This window comes from Pezoporus wallicus, unplaced genomic scaffold, assembly GCF_028554395.1.
Source record: "Pezoporus wallicus isolate ANWC-B61680 ecotype Strahan unplaced genomic scaffold, APGP_CSIRO_Pwel_v1 contig_8692, whole genome shotgun sequence".
NCBI classification, from domain to species: domain Eukaryota; kingdom Metazoa; phylum Chordata; class Aves; order Psittaciformes; family Psittacidae; genus Pezoporus; species Pezoporus wallicus.
This window is the reverse complement of record NW_026642640.1, coordinates 336,264-359,019: the sequence shown is the minus strand read 5'-3', so window position 1 is coordinate 359,019 and position 22,756 is coordinate 336,264. Positions and strand designations below refer to the sequence as shown.

General features: G+C 37.8%; 1 protein-coding gene across 5 annotated transcripts in view; it reads right to left on the bottom strand.

Annotated features, from left to right (window-relative positions):
* Nucleotides 1–1,213: 1,213 nt before the first annotated feature.
* Nucleotides 1,214–22,756, bottom strand: part of PRLR (prolactin receptor) — a 146,130-nt gene continuing 124,587 nt past the window's right edge. For 4 of the 5 annotated variants that reach the window (XM_057431130.1, XM_057431129.1, XM_057431131.1 and 1 more), the window contains 13 exons: nucleotides 21,988–22,057; nucleotides 16,960–17,073; nucleotides 15,873–16,005; nucleotides 13,627–13,796; nucleotides 12,769–12,935; nucleotides 11,132–11,273; nucleotides 9,515–9,647; nucleotides 8,103–8,272; nucleotides 6,587–6,756; nucleotides 5,226–5,370; nucleotides 4,298–4,397; nucleotides 3,304–3,373; nucleotides 1,216–2,690 (listed from right to left, as the gene is read on the bottom strand). In XM_057431130.1, coding sequence (XP_057287113.1) covers nucleotides 1,662–2,690; nucleotides 3,304–3,373; nucleotides 4,298–4,397; nucleotides 5,226–5,370; nucleotides 6,587–6,756; nucleotides 8,103–8,272; nucleotides 9,515–9,647; nucleotides 11,132–11,273; nucleotides 12,769–12,935; nucleotides 13,627–13,796; nucleotides 15,873–16,005; nucleotides 16,960–17,029 — 2,499 coding nt within the window. In that variant the 5' untranslated portion in view covers nucleotides 17,030–17,073; nucleotides 21,988–22,057 and the 3' untranslated portion in view covers nucleotides 1,216–1,661. Of the gene's footprint in view, nucleotides 2,691–3,303; nucleotides 3,374–4,297; nucleotides 4,398–5,225; nucleotides 5,371–6,586; nucleotides 6,757–8,102; nucleotides 8,273–9,514; nucleotides 9,648–11,131; nucleotides 11,274–12,768; nucleotides 12,936–13,626; nucleotides 13,797–15,872; nucleotides 16,006–16,959; nucleotides 17,074–17,736; nucleotides 17,973–21,987; nucleotides 22,058–22,756 lie in introns of those variants that run through there. The other variant, XM_057431133.1, reaches the window with a different exon arrangement.

Genomic DNA, 22,756 nt, shown 5'->3' with positions numbered 1-22,756 from the left:
AAGGTAAAAGGTGAGAATCTGATTTGCCAATTAGATATGGCCTTCTGGTACCTTCAAAATCTGAAAGTCTCTTTGGCCTGGCTCTGCAGCACGTTACCTGATACTGCAGGAAGGCTGGCTCAGTGCATAAAATCATGAAAAGCTGAAGAAATGTAAAGCTGTACAGGAAGGATAAGAACAGAAAAGAGCTCATCTATAGTAAATACACTTTCTTGCCCATGTACAGTACAATTTCTCTTACCTCATGTTTCCCATTTCCCCTGAAGCTAGTGATACTGGCTAAATACTTGGCCCAGTTTTAAGTAGTCATCACTTGATCATACTTTCCTGAAGTAAATTAAATTTTTGTTTCAACAAAGAAGGACCACAGTAAGTTCAGAACCATTCCAGTATCATTTTGATTCTGCCTCAGTTACACAGATATGAGGAATCCTCACTGTTCTCATTGCTGCTCTGGAGATGTGTCCAGCCTTTCTTTCCTCATTCTGACCACTATTTCAGCAGAGTTCTGACTCAGACTTTATGCCTCATATCTTTGACTTTGTAGGCTAGATTCCAAATTACTTTTTGTAAGTTCATAATGAAAAATCTGACTTCAAACTTTCCTTCCAAGTAAAGAAAGAAATGCAATGCCTAAGGATCACCTGATTGGCATTGGAGTATAAATTCAGTGGGAAAGAAGCTTTGCTCTCAAATATAGATTCTATTTTAATTTTATAATTACAGGTGATAAAAAATATTTGAAAGAAATAATTTGCAATTCAAAAAGTAATACATTTGCAATATATTAGAAATATAGTTAAAAATGACAATATTTTTAATTAGTAGAAAGTTTAATTTTATGCTTTATATAGAAATTATAGCTTTAGTTGTTACTGCTGTCTCAGCAGAAGGAAACGGAAAAGTTCCTAAGTAGTTAAATAGCATTGGGAAATTAAAAAATATTTTATTTTGGCTTTTTTTATTTAATGGTAATATAAAAATAGCCTTTAAAAATACATTGTTAAACATAGGGGGTTTTACTAGAGTAGAATTGTGTATTATATACAGTAAGGCATATAATATTTTCCTGCTATTTTTTTCATGTTTGGTTTGATTGGACTAGGACATAAATGGGATGCAAATTTTCTGTCACATTGAACCAAAGCAAAAAAAATATTTAGAAGAATTTATTTTACTGTAATTTGTTGAATACATTCTCTTTTATGATTTGTCATATATAAGAGCTCCTTTCTACTTAAGGATTGAGAAAAATGTAAAGAAAACTTCATCTAGTGACAGCATGCATTCAGAAGAAAATAGGATTTAACTGATTGAGGAACCCCTCGGATCACTATGGTATACTGATTGATCTGTAATGATTTTCATCTTTGTTGAATCTGCAGTATTCCCTCAGATTTAATCAGTTAATAGAAGATCTGGAGAGCTGAATAATTAGTTTACAATGTGTTTTTCATAGCAGATAATATCCATTTCCTCATTTCTGTGTGTCAGAAACATGTGTGAATGATCGAAGGTTCACTTCCATGGTTATTACCTCAACCCACAGTTTATTTTCTGTGTAATACACATAGGAGGCTAGACTTTTTTAAGGAACTCTTTGCTATGTGGCTTTGTTTTACTGTACATACATACTGTGTATGTACTGTACAAACTACTAGTTATTTAAAGGGAGGCATAAAGGAAGATGGGTCCATGTAGTCTGATGCACTGTCCTCTCTATTCATCTCACTTGGGGCTGTGGCAATGTAGCTTGTATCTGTTTCAGCTTCACTTTGCTGGACATTCTGAGGTGTTTCCACCGCAGGTTCTTGAGGCACAGACGTTTGCTGGTTGTGTGCATCTGGCATTAACACTAGAATATTATGGTCCACAACTGTTGAGACCTTGGTGTATTCTTTGCTGGTTCCTGGAACAGTGTATTTTTCATTTTGTCCACTATTTTCTTTACATTTCAGTAATACTGCTGGGTCCATATCTTGTTTGACTTTGTGAACTTCTACATAATCCATTAGTCTAGGATTCAAAAAAGGTGACTGGTCATTGGGTCTGTTTTGTTTGACCTGCACTGTGGTTTGGTCAGTTTTGGAATGGAAATTCTCCATCTCTCCTCGATTTTCCAAGTTGTCATGGAGAGTTTCAGTGATAGGATATTGTGGCTGATGATTTTCTTCATTTCCCACCAAAACTGGTACAATGTTCATATTTGTGGCACCCAGTGTTATTGTATGTGCATCTACTGTACTGTGGTAGGCAAACATAGGAGGCTGATTATTAGGTAACTGAGCTGGAGGCCATGTGGATGATCTTGGATTCTCATTGTTAACAGGGATTATTCTCTGTTCTGAGGCTAGACACAGAATTTCACAGCTTCCTTTTCCTCTGTTTTCTTGAACATTTCTTACGCCTTGTGTTTGAAGTGTTGATGGAAGGGCACGGGCACGGGACCCTTTGCATTTCTCAGAAAGCAAAGAAGGGCTATCACAGCTCCCTCGTCCTGAGTCACTGTCTGTTTCCTTGGGTGTCATTTTTGTGTTTTTGCTGGCATGACCATGGTCACGGCTTGGCATGAGTTGCTGTTCTTCACTGTCCTCTACCTCCAGATATTCTACCAGTAGTTCCTCACAGTCTGATGTTGGAGGGAAACCGTGACAACCAAGAGCACTCAATAATTCTTCAGATTTTCCTCTCTAAGGGCATAACAAGATACATTTTTTCACTGTTAACCCTGGGATTTATCTGACTAGAACAATTGTGAACAGCCTACATATTTAATATACAAAGATTTCAATAGTTATATCACTAGACCTATACTGGAGTTTGTATTGCTGCAGAAAATAGTGGAAGAACAGATTTCTTGAGTTCCCTCAGTGGGGAGGCACAGTCCCAGAATTCATGTTTCTAAAATGGAAGGATTTGGGAGCTTCTGGGAGGTACAGGTCTCATGGGTTTAACAAGAGTGAAATGGAGGAGAATGATGGAGCAGCTAATGTCCTGTTTCCTCAGCACCACAAGAGACTGTGGAGAGTAACTTCCATAAGAACTGGCAGGAAGATCACACAGGCATTAGCTCTTGTGGTGTCCCAAGGAAAGTCACAAACCGTTCTTAAATACCCTCCTACTACTAGTGTAAGGCAAGACTGTCTCACACATACCCTCTACACAGCCAATCTGAAAATGTTATTTTTAACATTGATCAAATCAACTGAAGCTGTTTTATACTTTATTATGGCAATTGTACTTGCAAACACATACTTTAGGAAAGTAATGGCGAATTCTTTTGTTGCTATCAGTGATACTAACCTGTAACAGATGTTTATCTATGCCTGTTATCTTCGGTCCTGGAACTGGAGGTAGGATAAAGGCTACCATTCTAAAAAAACAGAACAAGCACACAAGGTGTAAGTATGGGCTCTATCTCTCTTTGTTCTCCTATTCGTTCTTTTTATGTTTGACATTTTAAACACCTCTCCCTTCTCTGATGTCTCCCTGTTGGACCTCCATTTCCTGTCTACCTCTCAAGCCAGGTAATGTAGAGATGCAGTTACAGTTCACAACTCACGCTTAGATGTATTTATAAGAAAAAGTACGTAAGTTATTCAACTGCAGAGGTAACACTGCTAATATGTTTTTGCTGTCCTTTGTCCCTTAACCTCCACTTCCCTAATGTCACTGTAGCTTCAAAACTGGCCAAGAAACAGCTATCTGGGGCACAGTTCAGGAGGACTAGTGGGCCTGGGTGTATATACTTGTCGACTCACTACTGCTATATATATTATGAGGAATGACTTCTGCTGGCTTTTCCATCAATGCTTTAATCTCTTCTACTCAGCCAGTAGTTTTGCAAGACTTGTAAAGAAGTGATAATTTATGACATCTCTCTCTGATTTCAGAGCTGATTGAACTTAGTGTTCTAAGAAATTATTTGGGAACTGGCAAAGAGGTGAGCAGAAAGACCATATAACCTTGTTTCCTTTAGAAAATCAGGTCAAAACCAAAAGGTGTGTCTTCTATAGAGGCAGGGATACTCCATATTATATTTGCTGAATACTTACGAGGCTATCCAAGATGGTCAGATCTAACAGGGACATGTATTTACCAACTGAGAATTTAGCCCACTTTCCCATACGAACAGAAATACCTCGTTATCAGCTGCAAATTTAAAGTCAAATACCTGTAACTTGTAGTTTATAAGAGAACACAAAACCTATAGGAAATTGAATCAGATGTTAGATTGAATTTTTGAAAAGGTTGCTGAGATTTTCAGCTCCATGCAATTGTGAAATTGGTGACTTACCTGTACCCTTTTAAAATCATTATCCAGCTCATGATTAAACATATAAGAGATGACAAAACACCAACGACGATCCACACAACCATATCTTTTACTCTATATTCTAAGAAACAAACAGAATTATTTAAAGATGCGCATCTGCTGTATGCATAGTCAGCATGCAAAAAAGGTCTCAAATTACTTTTATTTTAAAAATTGGTCCAAACTGCCAAATGTAGTATTGATTATAGAGACCTTTACTAGCATAGGTGGATCTCAACAACTATTGTAGTGTCTGATAATAACTATGCTTTTTATTAATAGCACTGTGCAGGAAATAAACTCTCTTGGAAAAATGATGCAAAAAATATATGAAGAGGAAAATTTTGTCACAACCAGTTATAGCAATTGGGTTCAAATCCAATTACTCCAATACTGTAGTTATTTAATTATCAAATACATATCATACAATTAATTAAATGGTGGGTTAAATCATCTAGGACTAGATATTTTTAAGGATTTCTATGGTAACATAACATTTTTTACATTTAAGTGTTTATTTCAATTTCATTCCAGACAAAAAGTAATTAAAAGCTGTTACTGTCTGAAGGCAGTCACTCTTTGTTGTCTGTGTAGCAGTTTTAATGCAGTTACTGGTATTCTTTTAATTAAAAACTACCATCACGAGAACAAATGAGGCAATAAATAGAAAAGACATTGTTTAAATAAGTAAAGGAATTGACTTTAACTTCTTTACTCCAAAAGGTAACAAAGGGGAAAGCTGACAGGGTAAGGTGCAGGGACACTGAGAATTCAGTTACGTAGCAATGATCTTACCTGTCCTAGGCAAACTATGGGATGTCAGTCTGCACAGGTGCCACAAACAGCTAACAGAGGTATTATGTGAACTTCCATGTAACAGCAATTACTGAAGGGATGCCTGGCCACTCACCAGTTGGGATTTGAATATACTTTTCTGGGCTCCATTCACTCCATGATCCATGGTGATCTGGTTTGCAATGAATCTGTATAATGTATGTCTTCCCAGTATTTAAACTAAACATTTTATACTGTGTTTGCTGTCCAACAAAAACAGTCTGGAAATTAAATAAAAATGATAAAATTCATGTAAAATTGAGACATTTTTCTGTGAAAATCAGAGCTGGGTTTAAATCTTCATAATGAAGTTGGGAATATAGAACAAATCAGCATAGCTTCCTAGTAACTGTCATGGAGGCATAGACTAATGGTACATTTATTTTATTTCTATAGTTCAGCTTTCTAACATGATTCAGTGGGAATGAGATCTGCCTCTGGTATACTGTACAAATCAAAGTACTACAAAAACACATCATGAGAATAGGGCAAATAGGGAGCAACCATGGTAAAGGTTGGAACTATAGTGGTGTCAGGGAACAGAGATGGGGAAGAAAATAAAAAGAGAAAAGAAGGAATGTGGAGTTGGTGGGACTGCACAGGGTGTTAAAAAGTGGGTCTTCAATGGCAAGGGGGCAGGAAGCTCAGTGGCAGGAAGGAGGAGATACAGAGATGTCTGGAAAGTACTGCAGCAGACAAAAAGGGGATGCAGCCAAATACAAATAGCTGTAGTATTTGCTGCCCAGTTGTGTAGTTGCACATCCTGGCAGTATACAATTATTATGTGGCCATGACAACCATCACCCAGTGGCTTTTTGTAGAAATTTATATAGAATCATAGAATCACAGAATAGTCAGGTTTGGAAAGGACCTTAAGATCATCTAGTTCCAACCCTCCTGCCATGGGCAGGGACACCTCCCACTAAACCATGTCACCCAAGGCTCTGTCCAACCTGGCCTTGAACACCGCCAGGGATGGAGCATTCACAACCTCCCTGGGCAACTCATTCCAGTGCCTCACCACCCTGACAGTAAAGAATTTCTTCCTTATATCCAATCTAAACTTCCCCTGTTTAAGTTTTATATGATTTTACATAATGTCAGTGAACTTTCTGTTACCCAAGAAGTACTTGTAGGTAAGAACAAGTTATCAAAAAGAATCCTGGCTAAATGAGAACAAACAATTTAAACTGTAATGCCAATATGCTTAATATATAATGGCTGCAATTAAAAATAAATATTCTGTCACCTGCTATCATGCAACAGCATTTGAGATAACAGTCATCTCAGTAGGTAATTGCAGATTACATGCAAGCACTTTTGAAAAACGATGAACTATTCACTGTGCCTGTTTCATTACATTCAGGTGTGTGACCTGGCTGACAAAATCTAATTGACCAGAAAACACCATCTAGTAAAGACTTGCAACATCCTCACCTCCCATTCCTCTCCTTCTTGAAGCTTTAGTCGTAACTCATATTCAAGGGTAAGCCATCCAGATCTGACATCAGCCAGTGGGGGTGGAGACCATGTCAAGATTAAATATGGTTTTCTATTTACTGACTTTTTTAATTCCAAAGTTATATTCACAGGAGGATCTGGCTGTACTGTTAAAATAAAAGAACTGTCAGTAAGAGTCTAAATTATTTTTTCCTTGAATAGTAGCAATATAAAATGGTGTGAGTGGTCAGTTACCACTTCTGTTGTACCTAGTCATTTAGAAATGGTGCTGGAAAACAGGGATCAAGAATTTCCTGATAAAGGAAGCATGGATTTATAAATATAAATTAAAAACTGAAGAACAGTTCATATGTTGAGTTCATGTTGAGATTTGCCTTAATCATTTATCATCAGAAATAATTTTTTCTTACGTTACATTTATTGTTGCTTTTCCACACGACTGTTAACCTCTTCAGTGGTGTGTTATGAAAGCTGTGTTTTCCCATAATTGTATCAAAGTTGGCATATATATTTAGGAATGCTGAAAACACAGATGTAGCTGATGAAACCTGTACCCCACCCCATCTTTTACATTCAGAAAACACAACAACATGATGCCTATATGCATATGTAAGGATATTTAAATATAAAACCAGTAATATTAAACCCTGTCTATATTTCAAAAATAATCCAAAATGGAACGCAGGTTTGCAAATTGCTCAGTTCAGAAGTAAAGCTTGTGCATATTGTGCATGTATTTTATCACTCATACAAAGCTTCATGAAGTAATCAGGTCATAGAGGTAAAATATAAAGCCTTTTCTCTAGCTGCCAGACTCTTGGCAGCCAGATCCTTGTAACAAAATGTTTATTGATGATAATGTTCCATTCCCTTAGAAAAATACCTAAATTCTTGTCCACAGTCACTCTGTGGAAAAAGTCTGAGAAAAGAGATTATCAGTACACTGCTATAAAGAACACTAATTCAGCTTCTTGTGGGTCTGGAAACTTCTTTTAGGCAAATCAAATGTAAGTGTTATTAGTTAAAAGTTCAATTTGGTTTCAGTTGCTGGTAGAGTGGAAAAAGATTTTAGCTGGATGATGTTTCTTAAGGCTTGACTGAAAGATACATGGAAAAACAATAAATTGTTATCTGGATACATTTTTAAAGCTTTTAGAATTTTTAGGTTTCCTTTGAAAATAAAACAGTAAAGAGATGAATATTAATTCATTATTACACCATACTTTGTGGGGTGTGGGTGGTTGTTAAGTGTTTCTTTTGTGGCTTTGGTGTTGTTTATAGTTTGTTTGGGTGGAATATTGATGGTCTTTGTCTAATCTGTTTCGCTGGTGGCTGATCCTTTTTCTCAGTAATCAAGACGATCTTATTTGTTCTTACAAGTTTATAACTTGGGTATAATACTATACATGAGAAAAGCTGGAATTAAAATTCTTGAATTAAAACACATACTCATGAATTATTTGGCTCCACAGAAATGCTTTTTATCTGTTACCTATGTAAGTCACATCCACATAATGAGGATCAGAGACGTTACTTCCCATTTCATTTGTTGCTTTCACAGTAATATTGTATATGGTCCAGAAAGAGGTGTGCTTTCTATCAAAGTAACATGAATTGGGGCCTGCAGTTCTGTAGTCTGGACATTCATAAATTTGTTCTTCTCTGAAATGAAAGAATCATGGTGATTAGACTGTGGGATTACAGAGACTGTAACACCTGATTGATTACTAGTAGTTCAGCATTATTTGGGGCTGGATCAGGTTTTTCATGGCTGGAAATGTAAAAAAATTGGAAAACTGTTTTCAGACTAAAGAATCCTTGGACAATTCCAGAGACTGTAATAAGCATTCCTCCCCCCCCCCCCCCCCCCCCTTCCCCCCCCCAAAAAAATAAAGACTACAAAACTTGAAGGATTTAGGCTGTTATAGATGCAGCAGTGGGCTAAAAGAGTGCAGCTCTTACTTTTCTGAATGCCATTACCCTTTGCATAGACCTTACAGGTTTCAGACAGCCAGCAGAAGTGATTGTGAAGTCTTCTAACCCATCTATTAAAAAAAACATGAGTATTTCCAACGTACATTTCACACTTACATGAGTTCTGCATTTTAATATGCTGTTAGAATCTATTTTGGTCTTTCATCACCTGTTCCTCAAAAACATCTACTTTGTACCTGTCTTCCAAATCCATTGCCAAGCTTCCCAAAGGGAGCAGGGATAGAAGAGAAAGTGGGGTATGTAGTACTTGTTTCCATGCTTCTCTGAGAGGCACAGTAACAAAAGAGAAAGTTGTGGATGTGGACCTCATAGGTTGCCCTTGCTGGCTGAACCAGTAGTTGTTTTGCACTAAGACCTAGCTTTCAGATAACATGTACAGAGTTTAGCATCTAGTTGGGGCAGTGCAAGGGTGAGCAGTGCTGGGTGAACTAGAAATAGTTCACAGGACCCAAACAAAATATTGACTACTGCTTTAAAGTGTTTAGCACTTGATCTAAATTCCAGGACCAAGATTACAGCAGAAACCAGGAGGCATTCATGGCTTATGAATACCTGTGCAAAATAAACATTGTCAGAAGATGAAAATTTTAGTATCTGATCATTTTGGAAAGTTTTACTTCTGGGGCTGTGGGGCTAAAGATCTACAGGTGTGTGCATGCTTTTATGCTGTTGCTGGTACCATGGCACCTTTCAAGGCAGTCTGTCTTTCAAGGCAGAAGAATTCACTGAAATTTGAAAAACCTGATGTTATAGAGAGACCTTATTTCGGCCTTAGTGCTATTCCAGACTATATCACTTGGACAAAACCATGTCCTATGGAAAATGACATCTCCTAAAAGCCAAACTGATTTGGATTAGTTTTCCAGGACCTTCCAATAAAATACTGAATAGTTGCACATAGCTTATTACCCTTCTTTGCTGTAAAGCAAAGTGTGGGTAATAGGATATCCTCCATTTGAAGCAGGTTTCCACCAACAAGTAAATGTTTCCTTTTCTGGAGAACGGCATTTTATTATTGTAGGTTTTTCAGGAGGTGACTGTCCTGTTAAAACATAAAGAAATGAACTGGTTAGTAAGATTAATGCATTATGTCAGCGCTGAACTTACAAAGCGTCAAGCAGAGCACAACAAAATACTATTTTTATCTACAAGGAAAGAAAACTTTTGCTTCATATTAGTGTAGGAAAGGAAGAACAGTTCAGTGGTTAGGGCAGCAGCCTGCTACTTTGACCTGGATTCAGAATCCTTTCTCACTGCAGCTGTGCTGAGAAGTTATGTTTTGGTTCCTTGGATTTAGCTCTTCCCCACCGTATCTGATAAGGGCTGCTCAGTTACTGTTATAGCATGTTCTATAAATGATTTAAAATACATTCTGCTATCCAATCTGTTTTCAACATAAACCATTTTTTCTTTAAAAATTGTGTTTTAAGATGCCTCTTATTGTTTAAAAAATATGCTGTCATTTGTTTTGGGCTTTACAGGAAAAAAAAGTGTTTCCCCATTTGTTTATGTCCTTTCCAGTAATTTCCTTTTGAAGTACCTATGATGTGGAGCTGACTTCAAAGATAGATACAAAAAAAAGCAGCTCTCATATTTCCTTGTAAAGTGACATTATGCTCAGTACTCAGCCTGACTGCTCCCAAGCAATTTATAATTATTTGGATTCCTGATAATGTTTTTATATAATTAAGCAGAGCACTTTGAGTAGGGCAGAGGAAAATGTTTAGATTTTGAATAGGATGCCAGTCAAAAGGTGGGATTGAAACTTTTTGTAGTTATGTATTTGTGGCAAAATATGGTCCTATTACATCAATAATAAATACCTTCTACTATGTAGAGTAGGGACATTGATTTTCCAAATTTCTAATTGCCTAAGCTCTAAATTCCCAGATCTGAAAATGGGACATTTAAAAGGTATTTTTTTATTAACAGTACTTCAGCAATCTCCACGTCAAATAATGAACAATACAATCAGTGACAGAAGATTTGGCTAAAGTGTCTGACAAGACAGGATGTCATGCATATTTAATGTGTCCACTCAAACCCACAAAACACAGATAGTTATTTCCATGTCATAGTAGCTGCAAATGTTATGCTCTATTAGACACAGCAGTGCTTTCATTTCAGTTACTAATGAACAAATGAATGATTCCTATGAACAAATGAATGATTCCTACACAAGTACCATTACCCGGTACCTACAGTGGCAGATTAAATCAACATGATTTTTGTAATAAAGGGAGAGGAGCAATAGATTATTTAGGCACACTTGTATCAGAAGTGACTTCCTGGTAAATCCTAGCTTGTTTGTCATAGCCAGTTCGAGCAGAGGATACTGAGTGGATCAACAAGACTAAAATGTGGTTACACATGAAGTATGTTGAAGATGCACTAAGATGTTCCCCCAGCACTATGAAGTATCTGTGTGAGGAACCAGGTTTTCAGGGCTGCCATTTATGTACCTTTCACAGCACTGAATAAACTAGAATTTAAAAACAATTAACAGAACGGCAATCATCCGCTCACCTTTGGGGATCTGAATGCGTCTTTCAGAGCTCCACTCACTCCATTTTCCAAGGTCTAACATGCAACGGACCTGAACAACATACTTCACCCCAGGTTGTACCCTAATCACTTTGTACTGTGTCTGCACTCCCACAGATATTGTCTGGAAAACAAAATGGACAGGAAAAACAATAAACAATTCATCCATTTTAATAAATAAGCCATAAAGGAGCTTGTGTCACTGACTTCAGAAAAGCAAGGGTTTTGGTTGGGTATTCAGATGTAGATTTCAAAGAAGCAAAGGTAGTGACTTAACAGAAAATCTCACTTCAGTGACACTGAGATTCTGACACTCAAGAACATATTTACTTGTAGACTTCCTGTAAGTTAGTACTCCATCAGATCCACAGTGCAAGAAGCACTATAGGTAGTCCAACTCACAGACAAGCCCTCTGTGTAGTACTTCTCAGTGGCCAGTTATTATTAAGTGCCTTCCTCAGGTCCTTTGACTGTCTTCAGAAGTCTTTCAAAACACAGAGCTTTCTCTATCATTAAGGCATCAACTACTTAGGTAGCACTGAGTCCACTTGACTATGGTCTTAAGAACGGTATTTCATCCTGGCATCTGACCTGTGGAGTACTATGGCCCACTCCTAGCAAGACAATAACAGCTGGGAACATCAGTGGAAACAGCCTGTGTGAGTAGGACACCCCAAACTTTCTGCTCCCTCCCTGATCATGTTTGAGAGGAAGATGATGATGACACTCAGACTAATTAAATAGTACTTAGGGAATAACTGAGAGACTTAAGAAACAAAAAGAGTCAGCCTGAAAAGCAGTATTAAGGAAGCATGAAAGCTTTAACGGAGAGGAAATTGAAATCTTTATCGGTGGTTGAAGTTCAGCTTGATGCGGTCAGAAGCTGCTCAGCTAGCATCTGCTGGGCCAGCCAGAGCAGCTCCCTCTCTGATGCTGTGAGTAGCTGCACTCCAGACAGCACAGGCTGAAGCAGACAGGAACAGCTCTTTCTCACTGGTGTGTGTCTTGGTAGAAGGGATGCGGCTTCACGTTAAGTTAAAGCATCTACGTCCCCTCCAGAAGCAGTTGTACTTAGAGGAGTTTGTACTTGCAGGAGGTGGGGTGTGCTTGTAGCCTACCCTGGGAGAGGGGAATTTCTGCATTTAGCATACTTCTAGGACTAGTTACAGAAGCGTGTTTATAAATTTGTAGGTGTCTATTAATGCTTTCAAGTGGCTGGTATTGTGATTAGTCTGTTCTATTGCTAATACTGACCTTGACTGCAGAGTTAAATGATTGCTTGTTAATTACATCTTAATGCATCAATAAACTGCTTTGATCCTGATTTGGTTTAAACTATACGAACTGAGCAATCTCTGATGCTTGGGAACAGACACATTGCTGAAAATTACAATTAAATATTGGTGCACTACAGAGGCTTTTATACTATACAACAATAGGAAAATCATACAAATCCTGTGTCTACAAACTACTACAGTATTTTTTTTTTCTTGAGTCAGATTTGGTTACAATATTTTTTCAATCCTTACAGAAACTATTTTTTTTTATAATACCAGTGAAATTCAGACAAGACAACTCACCAGAAGAGCATTTACACAATAAATATATTTTCCCATTACCTCCCACTCTTCCATTCCTTCAGTTTTCAGCCGTAGCTCATAGTGATACACATGTGAATTAGATCTGACATCAGCTATTGGAGGTGGAGACCATTTTGCCCAAAGGTTCCTTATGCCTGAGGATGTTTTTGTTTCTAGAGTGAGGTTCACAGGAGCATCTGGCTGAACTGCATAAGTGAAAAGTTTGCCATTAATGATTTAATTTTCTCTCAGGAAAAAAGGCACCTCCTTTACAGCTTTGTATTTAATCACATTAATTCCAGATCATTCCACACTTCTTAAGATAACAGTATAATAGCTTTTTTTTCCTTTCTCTCTAATAGCATTTAAGTGGCTACTGATTTACCACAGTGCCTGATATTCGCCAGGCTAAGGAAATACAAATTGTCATTTCATCAGGCTATTCTTGCAATATTAAAATGTCAGACAGATTTTTCATAGCTAAAAAGACTGACTACATTTATCATTACAATGTGTAGGTTATGTGTATGCAGAAAGCAGAACAGAGTGGGAATATGAAATACTACAAAAAGCTGGCAAAATGCTTAAGCAGTTATTTTTACCCTCCCAAGACTGCAGCTAGCAGCCAGAAAGATATTTACATCTGGAAAAAAATCCTGGAGCAAATTTTCTAGCCATAATTAAAATGACAATAAAATATGCAGTTACTTAATTCATAAGTAGAATGCAGTTTTCACATAAATTAAAAATGCGTATTTCTGATCATCTGTATATAAACTGTTCTCCACAGCAAGTTTCACATGATGAGGAAAGAAATCTCTCACCACTACTTGCTCTGGGATTAAAAGCCACATACATCTCCAATTAGTTTGTTTTTAATTTCATTCTTCTCTTTACCTATGGAAGCCACATCCACGTACTGAGGATCTGAGCTGTTACTTCCAATCTCATTTGTTGCCGTTACAGTGATATTATATGTTGTCCAGGCATTAGTGTGGTTTTTATCAAAGTAGCAGGAATTGGGACCTGATGTTTTGTAGTCTGGACATTCATAGATGTTTTCTTCACTGAAATAAAATCATTTAAAAAGTTAGAAGTTTAGGAAATTAAGCAAAGCAGATAATATTCTTGTAATGGCCTATGTTCAGCAAAGAAATTTGAAATGTTTAAACTTGAATATGATCCCACCTCTGGGAAACATTTTGGCGAGTGTCAAATGCTATTACCATAATGTTTCATTGCTATTTTTACTGCAGTTGTTCAGTATGAGGAATATGTCAACAAAAGAATGGAGAGAGAAATTTCCAGAGACAGCACAAAGCAATTTAAAAAAATGTTTAAAAGCAAGTTTAAAAGCAAGTTAAAAGGCAAATTAAACACATTCATTTTGACTAAAGAAGAAAAGCTGCTAAATATCTTCACGTATTTCCCCTGGAAAGTAACCTTAATGGGATCTATGGCAGACAAGTGTTTTATTAGTTTGGTTTTCTGCAAGATGTTAATTTATCTGCTTTTTAACATGATCATTATCACAACTGTCTCAGTAAAAAATATCTAATTAATTCATGACCGCTTACATATTACTTTTGTATGGGTCTTTGGCTTTTTTAGGAGAGGGATTGTTTTGTGCTCAGTTAAAGCTGAATGGGTGATGTACTCAGAGCCTATCCCAGGTGGGAAGAACTGCGTGAAACCACAGCACCAGCTGAGATGGTTCAAGGATGAACATTGTTATATGCCCAGTGGACCACTAATAACAAGGTCTCTTAGTTTCCAGGCAGTTTTGTCCCGGTTCACAAAGAGAAGGTGGGAATAAGGGGACTGTACCTGAGAGGCAATGAGCTAAGAAAGGCAACTGTGGCCCACACATGGTGTGCTTGGCAGTGCCTGGTATTCGCCTAGTGTTTGGCGGATTTAATGAAATGGATAAACATTCCTGTCTATCTCTAAGCAGGACTGTTCTGCGCTGTGATAAGCATGACTTAAAATGTTCATTAAAATTTCTGTTTTGATCAAGATTGAAACATCTGAACTTTCATAAAATTATTGTTGAGTATGGTAACTTTATTAAAAGCTGCGTCTTTCCTGATCAATACCAAATGATTTGGAATTTACCAAATTCCAAATGATTTGGAATTTATTTAGTTGAAGCAGGGAAGTCTGAGGCTTTACCTTATCTATTCTGAACCTCATGGGATTTATTCAAAGATATTAAATCTCTGAGCCTCCCTGCTTACTGGGTCCTATTCAGAGACCTCTTGTTTTCAGGAAGAAAGGGCAATTATACAAGGAAGCACAGGTTGAGCAGAGCTGCTAAACATATACACATTTTATTCTTAAACAGATGAATGAATCACAGACTTAACCAGAACATTAACTTCTGGGATGCAATAGCCACATCTGATTTTACTCCCTTTTTGGGAACCACTAGATTGGCTACAAATCCAGAAAGGGAAGCAAAGATGCTATGTATCTCCAGATGGGGGTTTGCTGTGCACAGCATTGGACAAGCTCTTTGGCAGGACCCTGAAGGCACCACCAGCTCTCACACACTGCCTGGGTCCCAGGTCCCCATGTCAGCCTGCTGCAGTAGGGCTGGTCTCCAGCTCCCCACAGCTTTGTACTTCTCAACTTTCCCCTCAAGCCAGCCCCACCCCATGGGCTGACATCCTGGAGCAGCCAGGTCTCAGCCTGCTCTATTGCCAGGGAGGTGTGTGATGCTGAAGGCTGGGCTGCCCTGCAGCTTGCCCTGTTCCCAGGGATGGAGGTATTGCCTTGCTGCCCCAGGGGAGCCCCCATGGCCCCACGGTGCCTTGATGGTCCTCTCCTCAGTGAAGCATGCCATTCTGCTAAAAGCTGTGTGCCTCCTGATTAAGATGGATAAATACACCCTTCCCAGAATGTCTTTAGATTAGTGGGATTTTAGGCCAGATGAGTTTCAGTAGGGACAGGCTGAAGGCTTGGGACCGGTAGTGGTCATGTTTTCTTCCTACAAGGGAAAACCATTCATCTCTTGCAGCCCTTGTTGGCTATCTGAGATTTAACAGTGTTTCATAAAAACACCTTTATAAATTAATGCTATCATTCCCTTGTTCTGTCATAATCATCACTTGATCATTTACAGAAGACATATGCATTGTTACCTGTCCTTGCTGTAGAACAGGGTGTAATTGGTAGGAAGTCCTCCATCTGAGCCAGGCTTCCACCAACAAGAAAAGGTTTCCTTTTTTAGAGAATGACATCTTATTATCTTAGGTTTTCCAGGGTATGATTGACCTAGGGAAGTGCAGAAATCCAGCTAGTTAGAGTTGGACAATGTTTTTGGTTGTTATGATTGAATGACATATTCAGCAAGGAATGCTTTTCTGAGGACAATAAAATGATCTGAAACTACAGACTGAATTTGTCAAGCAAATCTGCCTGGGAAAAGCCTCAGAATTTACTAAAATAGCTACTAAAATTATTTTACTTATCTTTTTCCAATGAAAATTTGAGTTTAACCTAAACTTAGAAAGTGTCCAGTTACCTTCAAATTAAATTTAAAAGCTTGGAAGTAAATGTGTGACCTTTTCCCCCCCCCCTAAAATATAGAAGAATTTTTGTCTTCAGGTAATCTTAAAACTAAATTTCAACTTCAACTTTGCAACAGAACCAAAGTTTCATTAATTGCAGATATTTGGGGCAAATTGTAGGCAAGACAAGTAATAAAAAGAAGGAATCAGTGGGCTGGATGCAGTATTTTGTGTATTGGTAAACTGAATGTATTCATTAATTATTTGAATATTCCCTGATAATCCCAAAACATTTATTTCCTGTTAAGACTACTTGTCATTAACTTCTACCAAAAACATAGGCCATAAATTTACATACATTCTGACTTGTAAAGCATGTGGCTTTTCAACCTAAGCTTAGCTTTACTTCATGAAAGTTCCATACCATTACTTCTAATACTGTTACTATTATATGATGCTAATTCCCAAGCATGGAGTGAGTGTAGGGATGGAGTGAGCGCATTTCACCATTGCCACCATATAATCATGAAATTAATAGCATGAAAAGAAGAGAGGACTCAAGTCATTTCCAAAATCTCTGTACAAAACTTTAGAAGAAAGTAATTTAGATACGTACAGGCTCCAGTGGTGGTCAGGACAGATCAGGTAAAGCCTCAGACTTTTCTAAAGAAACTGTTTTAAAGGAGAAAACAAGTGTTTCAGGAAGCGTTGTGCTTACCCATCAGACCCACTGCAGTCAGAGCAAGTAGCAGAATGATTTGAACTGATGATGTCAGTTTCTGCTTCATGATGCCTGCTTCTCCTCAGGAGGAAATACCAGATCAAAGGCTCACTGCAAAATACATCATCATGCAGTAGTCAATAACAATGCTTAACGTGTAATATGTATCACTTCTCTTGATCAAAGTCCTTCTTGAATTGCGGCTAATTGATTCTTCTTTTGCTCAAAAAGGTGCAGCAACACCTATGGTTCCATTTCAGAAGCAGAAAAACTGGATCACAGAGCAGTGAGTAATTCTTCCTGAATGGTTAACAGCGCTAGATTACAATTCTGTAGCATTAACAAATCTTACATATATATTTGGCATCTTGAGATGCTGTGTGCCTTTCTTAAAGCTCTTCATCTAGGCCCATTAGTTTATCTGAGAAATCAGCCTCTTGTAAAAACCAGAGGCAGTGTGGCAGAACTTGGCTGAAACACAGCGAGGTGCAAGTGAGAAGCCACCAGCTGTGAAGACGCAGTCCCTGTGGTGGGCTGACACCACTAGATGTCCTCAGAATTCAGGTTACAGCTCAGCGCGGCCAGGAGTCGCTGCTGCTGCTAAATCTGATTAGCCTGTAGAAGAGACAGAATGACTTCAAGCAAACCTCCTGCTTGTCCCACCAGTACTCGTCCTGTTTGGAGATGGTGACTGGAGTGGGCTGTTACACTCTCGGTAGCCAACCTCACTCCTTAAAGAAGAACAACTTATCATCTGAATAGGAAACTCCTTACCTTGGCTTTCTATTCCTACCAAGCACATCTGACAGGTATTTGTACGCTTGAAACCCATTCAGTGTAGCACAGCGTGGGAACAAGCTGTCTCTTTGCTGAGGAAAAATGCTTTGTGGTTTATCAGATGACTCAATTTTCATTATGCAATTCATTTTCTGTATCAAGAAACTATAATCTGTCAGCATATAAATGTTTTTTATGCACGAAGGCAAACGGAAGTATCGGTTAATTTAACTGAGTCAAAGCATGTTTACTGTGGACAGTCTGGAGAACAACAGTTGGCTACCTTTCCATATACCACTTCTGAATATGAAAGCACGTTTTAACACATGCTTCCTAGCTACAGCCTGGAAAATCACATCTGGGTTAGTTTTAAGCTCACTTGCAGCAATCTGTGCATATACAGTCAGTGGAGAGCAAGTAATTTTAATATGAGTTCCAGTTTTGTGTAAGCGCATTCAGATTTTATGACTATAAACAAATGGCAGGCACAAACAGTTGTGTTTAACTTCAGAAATGAGCTGAAAACTTGGTGTAATGCAGAGTGCAGACTACTGAAAGCATGCAAGAGCAAGGCACGTTTTTTCTCAAGGGAAGGTGAAATACTGAATTATAAACAGTAACTATTTCATGTACTTACGAGACCACTTAAAATATTTTATTATCTCTGACAATAGTTGCAGCATTTGCAAAAGGCAGCACTTTCAAAATAAGACTCATACTGTGCTTTAGAGAACTGGTACTATGATTTAGGTTTTTTTTTTACTTTAACAGATGTATCTCTTCTGTGTAAAGAGTTGACAGACAAGAAATGGATTACAGTGGGTAAAAGAATGAAATTTATTAATACAATGAAAGAGAAAGCATCATAAAGGAAGAGTATTCAAAGAAACTGGGATCATTTTGGAAGCTGAAAAACTAAGGAACCAAATTAGTAGAAATGGGATGAAGTTAATGCATGTAAACCTAGGTGTTTTTCATTGGGAACATTGTTTTTTAAAAAAATCAGATGATCATGAACTGCTTCTGCAAAGTGGTTGTGAAAAAGAACAGGACATACACAGGGAAGGATTATGGTTCTATTACTGACACAGACTGAACTCTATGAACAGTTCCTGTCACCTCTATTTGGCAAAAAACCCCACCAGGTTAACCATTTAGAAAATATTTAGACCACAGCTAGGAAGATGAGCAGAGGACACGGGGTGTCTCATGATGGCAATTTAAAGAGTTGGCTTTCTGCTCCACGCAAGGATGGTTGTCTTCTGTAAACGTAGCAGGAGATTAGCATCAAAAGAGGGAAAATAAGAATGGGTAAACTCTAGCAAATGTTGGAGCAGGACTGGATGGCCATAATTAGCTCATAAAATTAGAGAAAAAATGTTACCATCACAGCAGCAGGTTTCTGGAATAGTCTTCCAATCATGACAATCCCATTTAGTTTTCCCAGCTAGTCTGATCTATTATGAAATATATATGACATGGTTGGATGTGACAGCTGAGAACTGGACTTCGTGATCTAATATATGCTTTCTAGGCCTGTGTTTCAAGTTTAATACTTTGAACTATTAGCAGTTAGAAAACTGCAGAAGCATGAGATGGCTGGACATCCTATTTTACATTCAGGATTTAGTGCTTTCAAATTATTTTCTACTAAAAAATTATTAGGACCTCTGTTTATTTGAAGATTAAGCTTAAAAGAATCCTAGAAAAGCTTCATTCTGATACTTGTTTTGCTTTCTGAAGGAATGTGAGCAGCAGCAGAGCAGTGGCCAGAAGGCTTCAGGCATATTAACCATATTCCATTTGTTCCAGTGCCTGTGTTTCCATGGTTGCCTTGTATTTGGTATTTGTGGTTGAAATGTTGTTTAGTAGAAAAAATAATATCCACTTTGTTGTAACTGCATCAAAAGTGCATCTCCCCTGTTTATGACTCGATGTTTTCATAAAGGGGTAATTAGCATTAATGAAGATGCTGTGAGGGAATGCCTCATTTTTAGGACTCAATGTATTCTTTTATAAGAGGCACAGTGGACAATGATTTGCCAGAATGCCATGCAAAACCAAAGGTTGAGTAACTGATAATTAAAAGATCACAAGCCTCCTTTTTGAGAGCTTTTATTTAATTCCAACAAAGTTATTGCATTCTGACGTACTTGAACTTCTCCTTTTTAAGACAGCTGTTAAATAGTATTCAACAGCTGCACATTGCACCCCAGAAAACGGTGTGCCTTGATAGAAATTAGAATGATTACTGAGGTTTTAGCATGTACAACAGTGTGATTTAAATATGCCTGTAAAATAACCCTGCTCTATAACTAATAATATTATGAAATTGTAGGTTTGAAAACAGTGCTTGCAATGCTGCTGAATGAAGCTGAAAGTTAAACACCAATACTGAAATCAGGTGCAGAGGACTAGGGTTGGAAGAAAAAATATCCTTGTCCTAATTGAGTTCTAGTTCATACATTCTTTTCTCTTTCTTGGCTATGCTGATGGATAAATATCCTGAGATTGACAGAGAAGCCTTTATTCATTTCTGCAAAGATGGAAAAAATTTCTATCTGAAATGTTTTCAGGCTTGCAAGAAGGGGAATAACTGTATAGAACCCACTGGCAATGACATTATGTCCATCACAAGCTTTGCTTGTGCTGCTAGAGAAATCTATAGCCGAAAGTACTTTACCAGACAAGATTCACACCCCTACTAGTGATGATGATAAACAGTGTTCATCTTTCAGGCCTGGGGGAAGGCAGTTTAAGGAGTCTTAAAACACAGCAGTTCATTACTATTTGAAAGGCTGAACTACAGCTGTATGAAACCAACTGCAAATAAAGAACTAAATAATGCAAGAATGTGACAGGCTATTAGACCATCCAGAATCCTACTAGCCATATATTCAATTATACTGGAGACATTGCATGAGCCTGTCTTCCCACATTAAGTTCTCAAATGCCAATACTGATGTATGTCCATAGCCAAGGCTTGGGCATCGTTACCACTATAGATGTGTTTCTGAGTGACAGTGATGGTTTGCATCATACTGCAAATTAAAAGCTGTGGATGGGCAGTGCATCCAGAGATCAGCTCTCTGAATGAGCCCTAATTGGAGGTCTCCAAATTCTGAATCCCTCAGGCACCCACTACAGCCTTCAGGGAGATATATAGGTTCCTCAGAAGATAGGGAGTTCAGACATATCTCTGATATGAATTTCCTTTGGCTGATTCCAGGTGGCTGCTTTCAGCACATTGCTTTTGTGAGTGCTTTGTGAGGATGCTTAATTCCTGCTGTTGGCTGTGTAAGGAAAACTAGTCATCCAGTTAACTTCTCTCCTGGGACTTAACTTCGTATTTCTTTTGTTGTATAAACTGGAAGCACCTACAAGTTCTTTCAGGTGAAAAAGCTTTTCACCTGAAAAGTCTATATAAGGGTTTCTAATGTATTTTTCCTAAATTTCTCTCTCAAGCAGAATTCCTCCTAACGATCCTTTGTAATCTTTCCTTTGATTAGCAGTTACATGTGATGATGAATGGAACAACTTCTCTCGCCCATGGAGATGTGCTCCACAGTCTGAAACACTTAAGTAATTTCTGAAAAAGAAAAATCATGAAACTGCAGATTCTTGAAAATAGTTTAGACACTTATTTCTCCATCAAAGTATTTATGTAATCACTTAACTCCCAGTGATTTACAGAACTGAGCCTGAAACTCTTTTTATAACTCTTAACATCTGGAAGAAAAGCCAAGAAAAAAAGAAAGCACCATTCTCCCTACTTTACAGATGGGGAACCAAGACACAGAACACTCAAGTACTTTGCTCAGACTAATACCAGAAATGTAACAAGATACAAACTGATCCTTTCCTACTATTTTTTTTTCTTTTCTGAATACCATCTCTACTGCCTTGTTTTCCCAGTAAGACTTGGTTTAGCTAACAACAGTGTTACCCTACCAGTCTCATGGCTCCTGAATATTCTGTTTTCTTCCCTGGTGGTCTGTATGTTTAGCCATAATTTTAGGATTCTTATTTTTTACAGCAGTCTTTCACGGATAAGAAAATCATAAGCTGTAAAGAATAAAATTTTAGTATTTGAATTTACATTACAATTTACAATACAACTCAAAAATTGCACTTGAAATATGATGGAAGTTCATTTCTACCAACTACCAAGCCCAACTCTATTATCTTGCTATAGTAATTTTAAATATTATTTATGTATAGCATGGTCATGTAATATCAGTTTCCTACCTGAAGGATTCATGTGTGTGAGGAAGATTTTTGTTCCTCTATTTTCATGAATGTCAGATCACTTGATAACCTGCAAAGAAAAAATATTCCAGGATTAGTATATTATTGGAAGTATCACTAATTTATTCCTAAAACGTGAAGAGAAAAAAAAAAAATCTCTTTTTGCATTAGCTGATTCAGATACTGACACTGTAAGCCAGTACATTTAAACATTGAGAGCAACAGCGAGCAACTGTACACTCTCTTTCCTTTATCTGTTTGAATAAAAGCACAAAATTTTTTAGCAATTTAAGATGCAGTTTAGATGTAACCAGTAGATTGTGCTAGGCTATGTGACTGAAGGCTAATAACCATCTACATAAAGGCTGGGACAGCATCAGATAAAACTTGATGGGATCTAGGGAGGAAACCTGGCGGCTCAATTGGTGAGAATGGGGCACAGGGAATTGGCTACCCCTAAAACTACGCAAGTGCAGTCAGATCATTGTCCTTTGTGTGGAACATACCAGGAGGAGCCAATTGAACAAATCTGTTTCCTGCCTCACAGACTGAAGGGGGTATAACACTTGTTAAGGATGCAGGTGGGAAAGAATCTGGGGAGGAAAGGATGGGATCAAAGTGGACTGGGGAGAAGCAAGCATGGGAAAATAAGGCAAAAAGGGGAATAAACCGGTCATTTAAGTGTGAACTGGTGGTTTCTCTGACTGAGATGTGCACCTGACCACTGTAGTCTACCCTTTATTTTCATTAAGTCCTCTTTCTAACTATC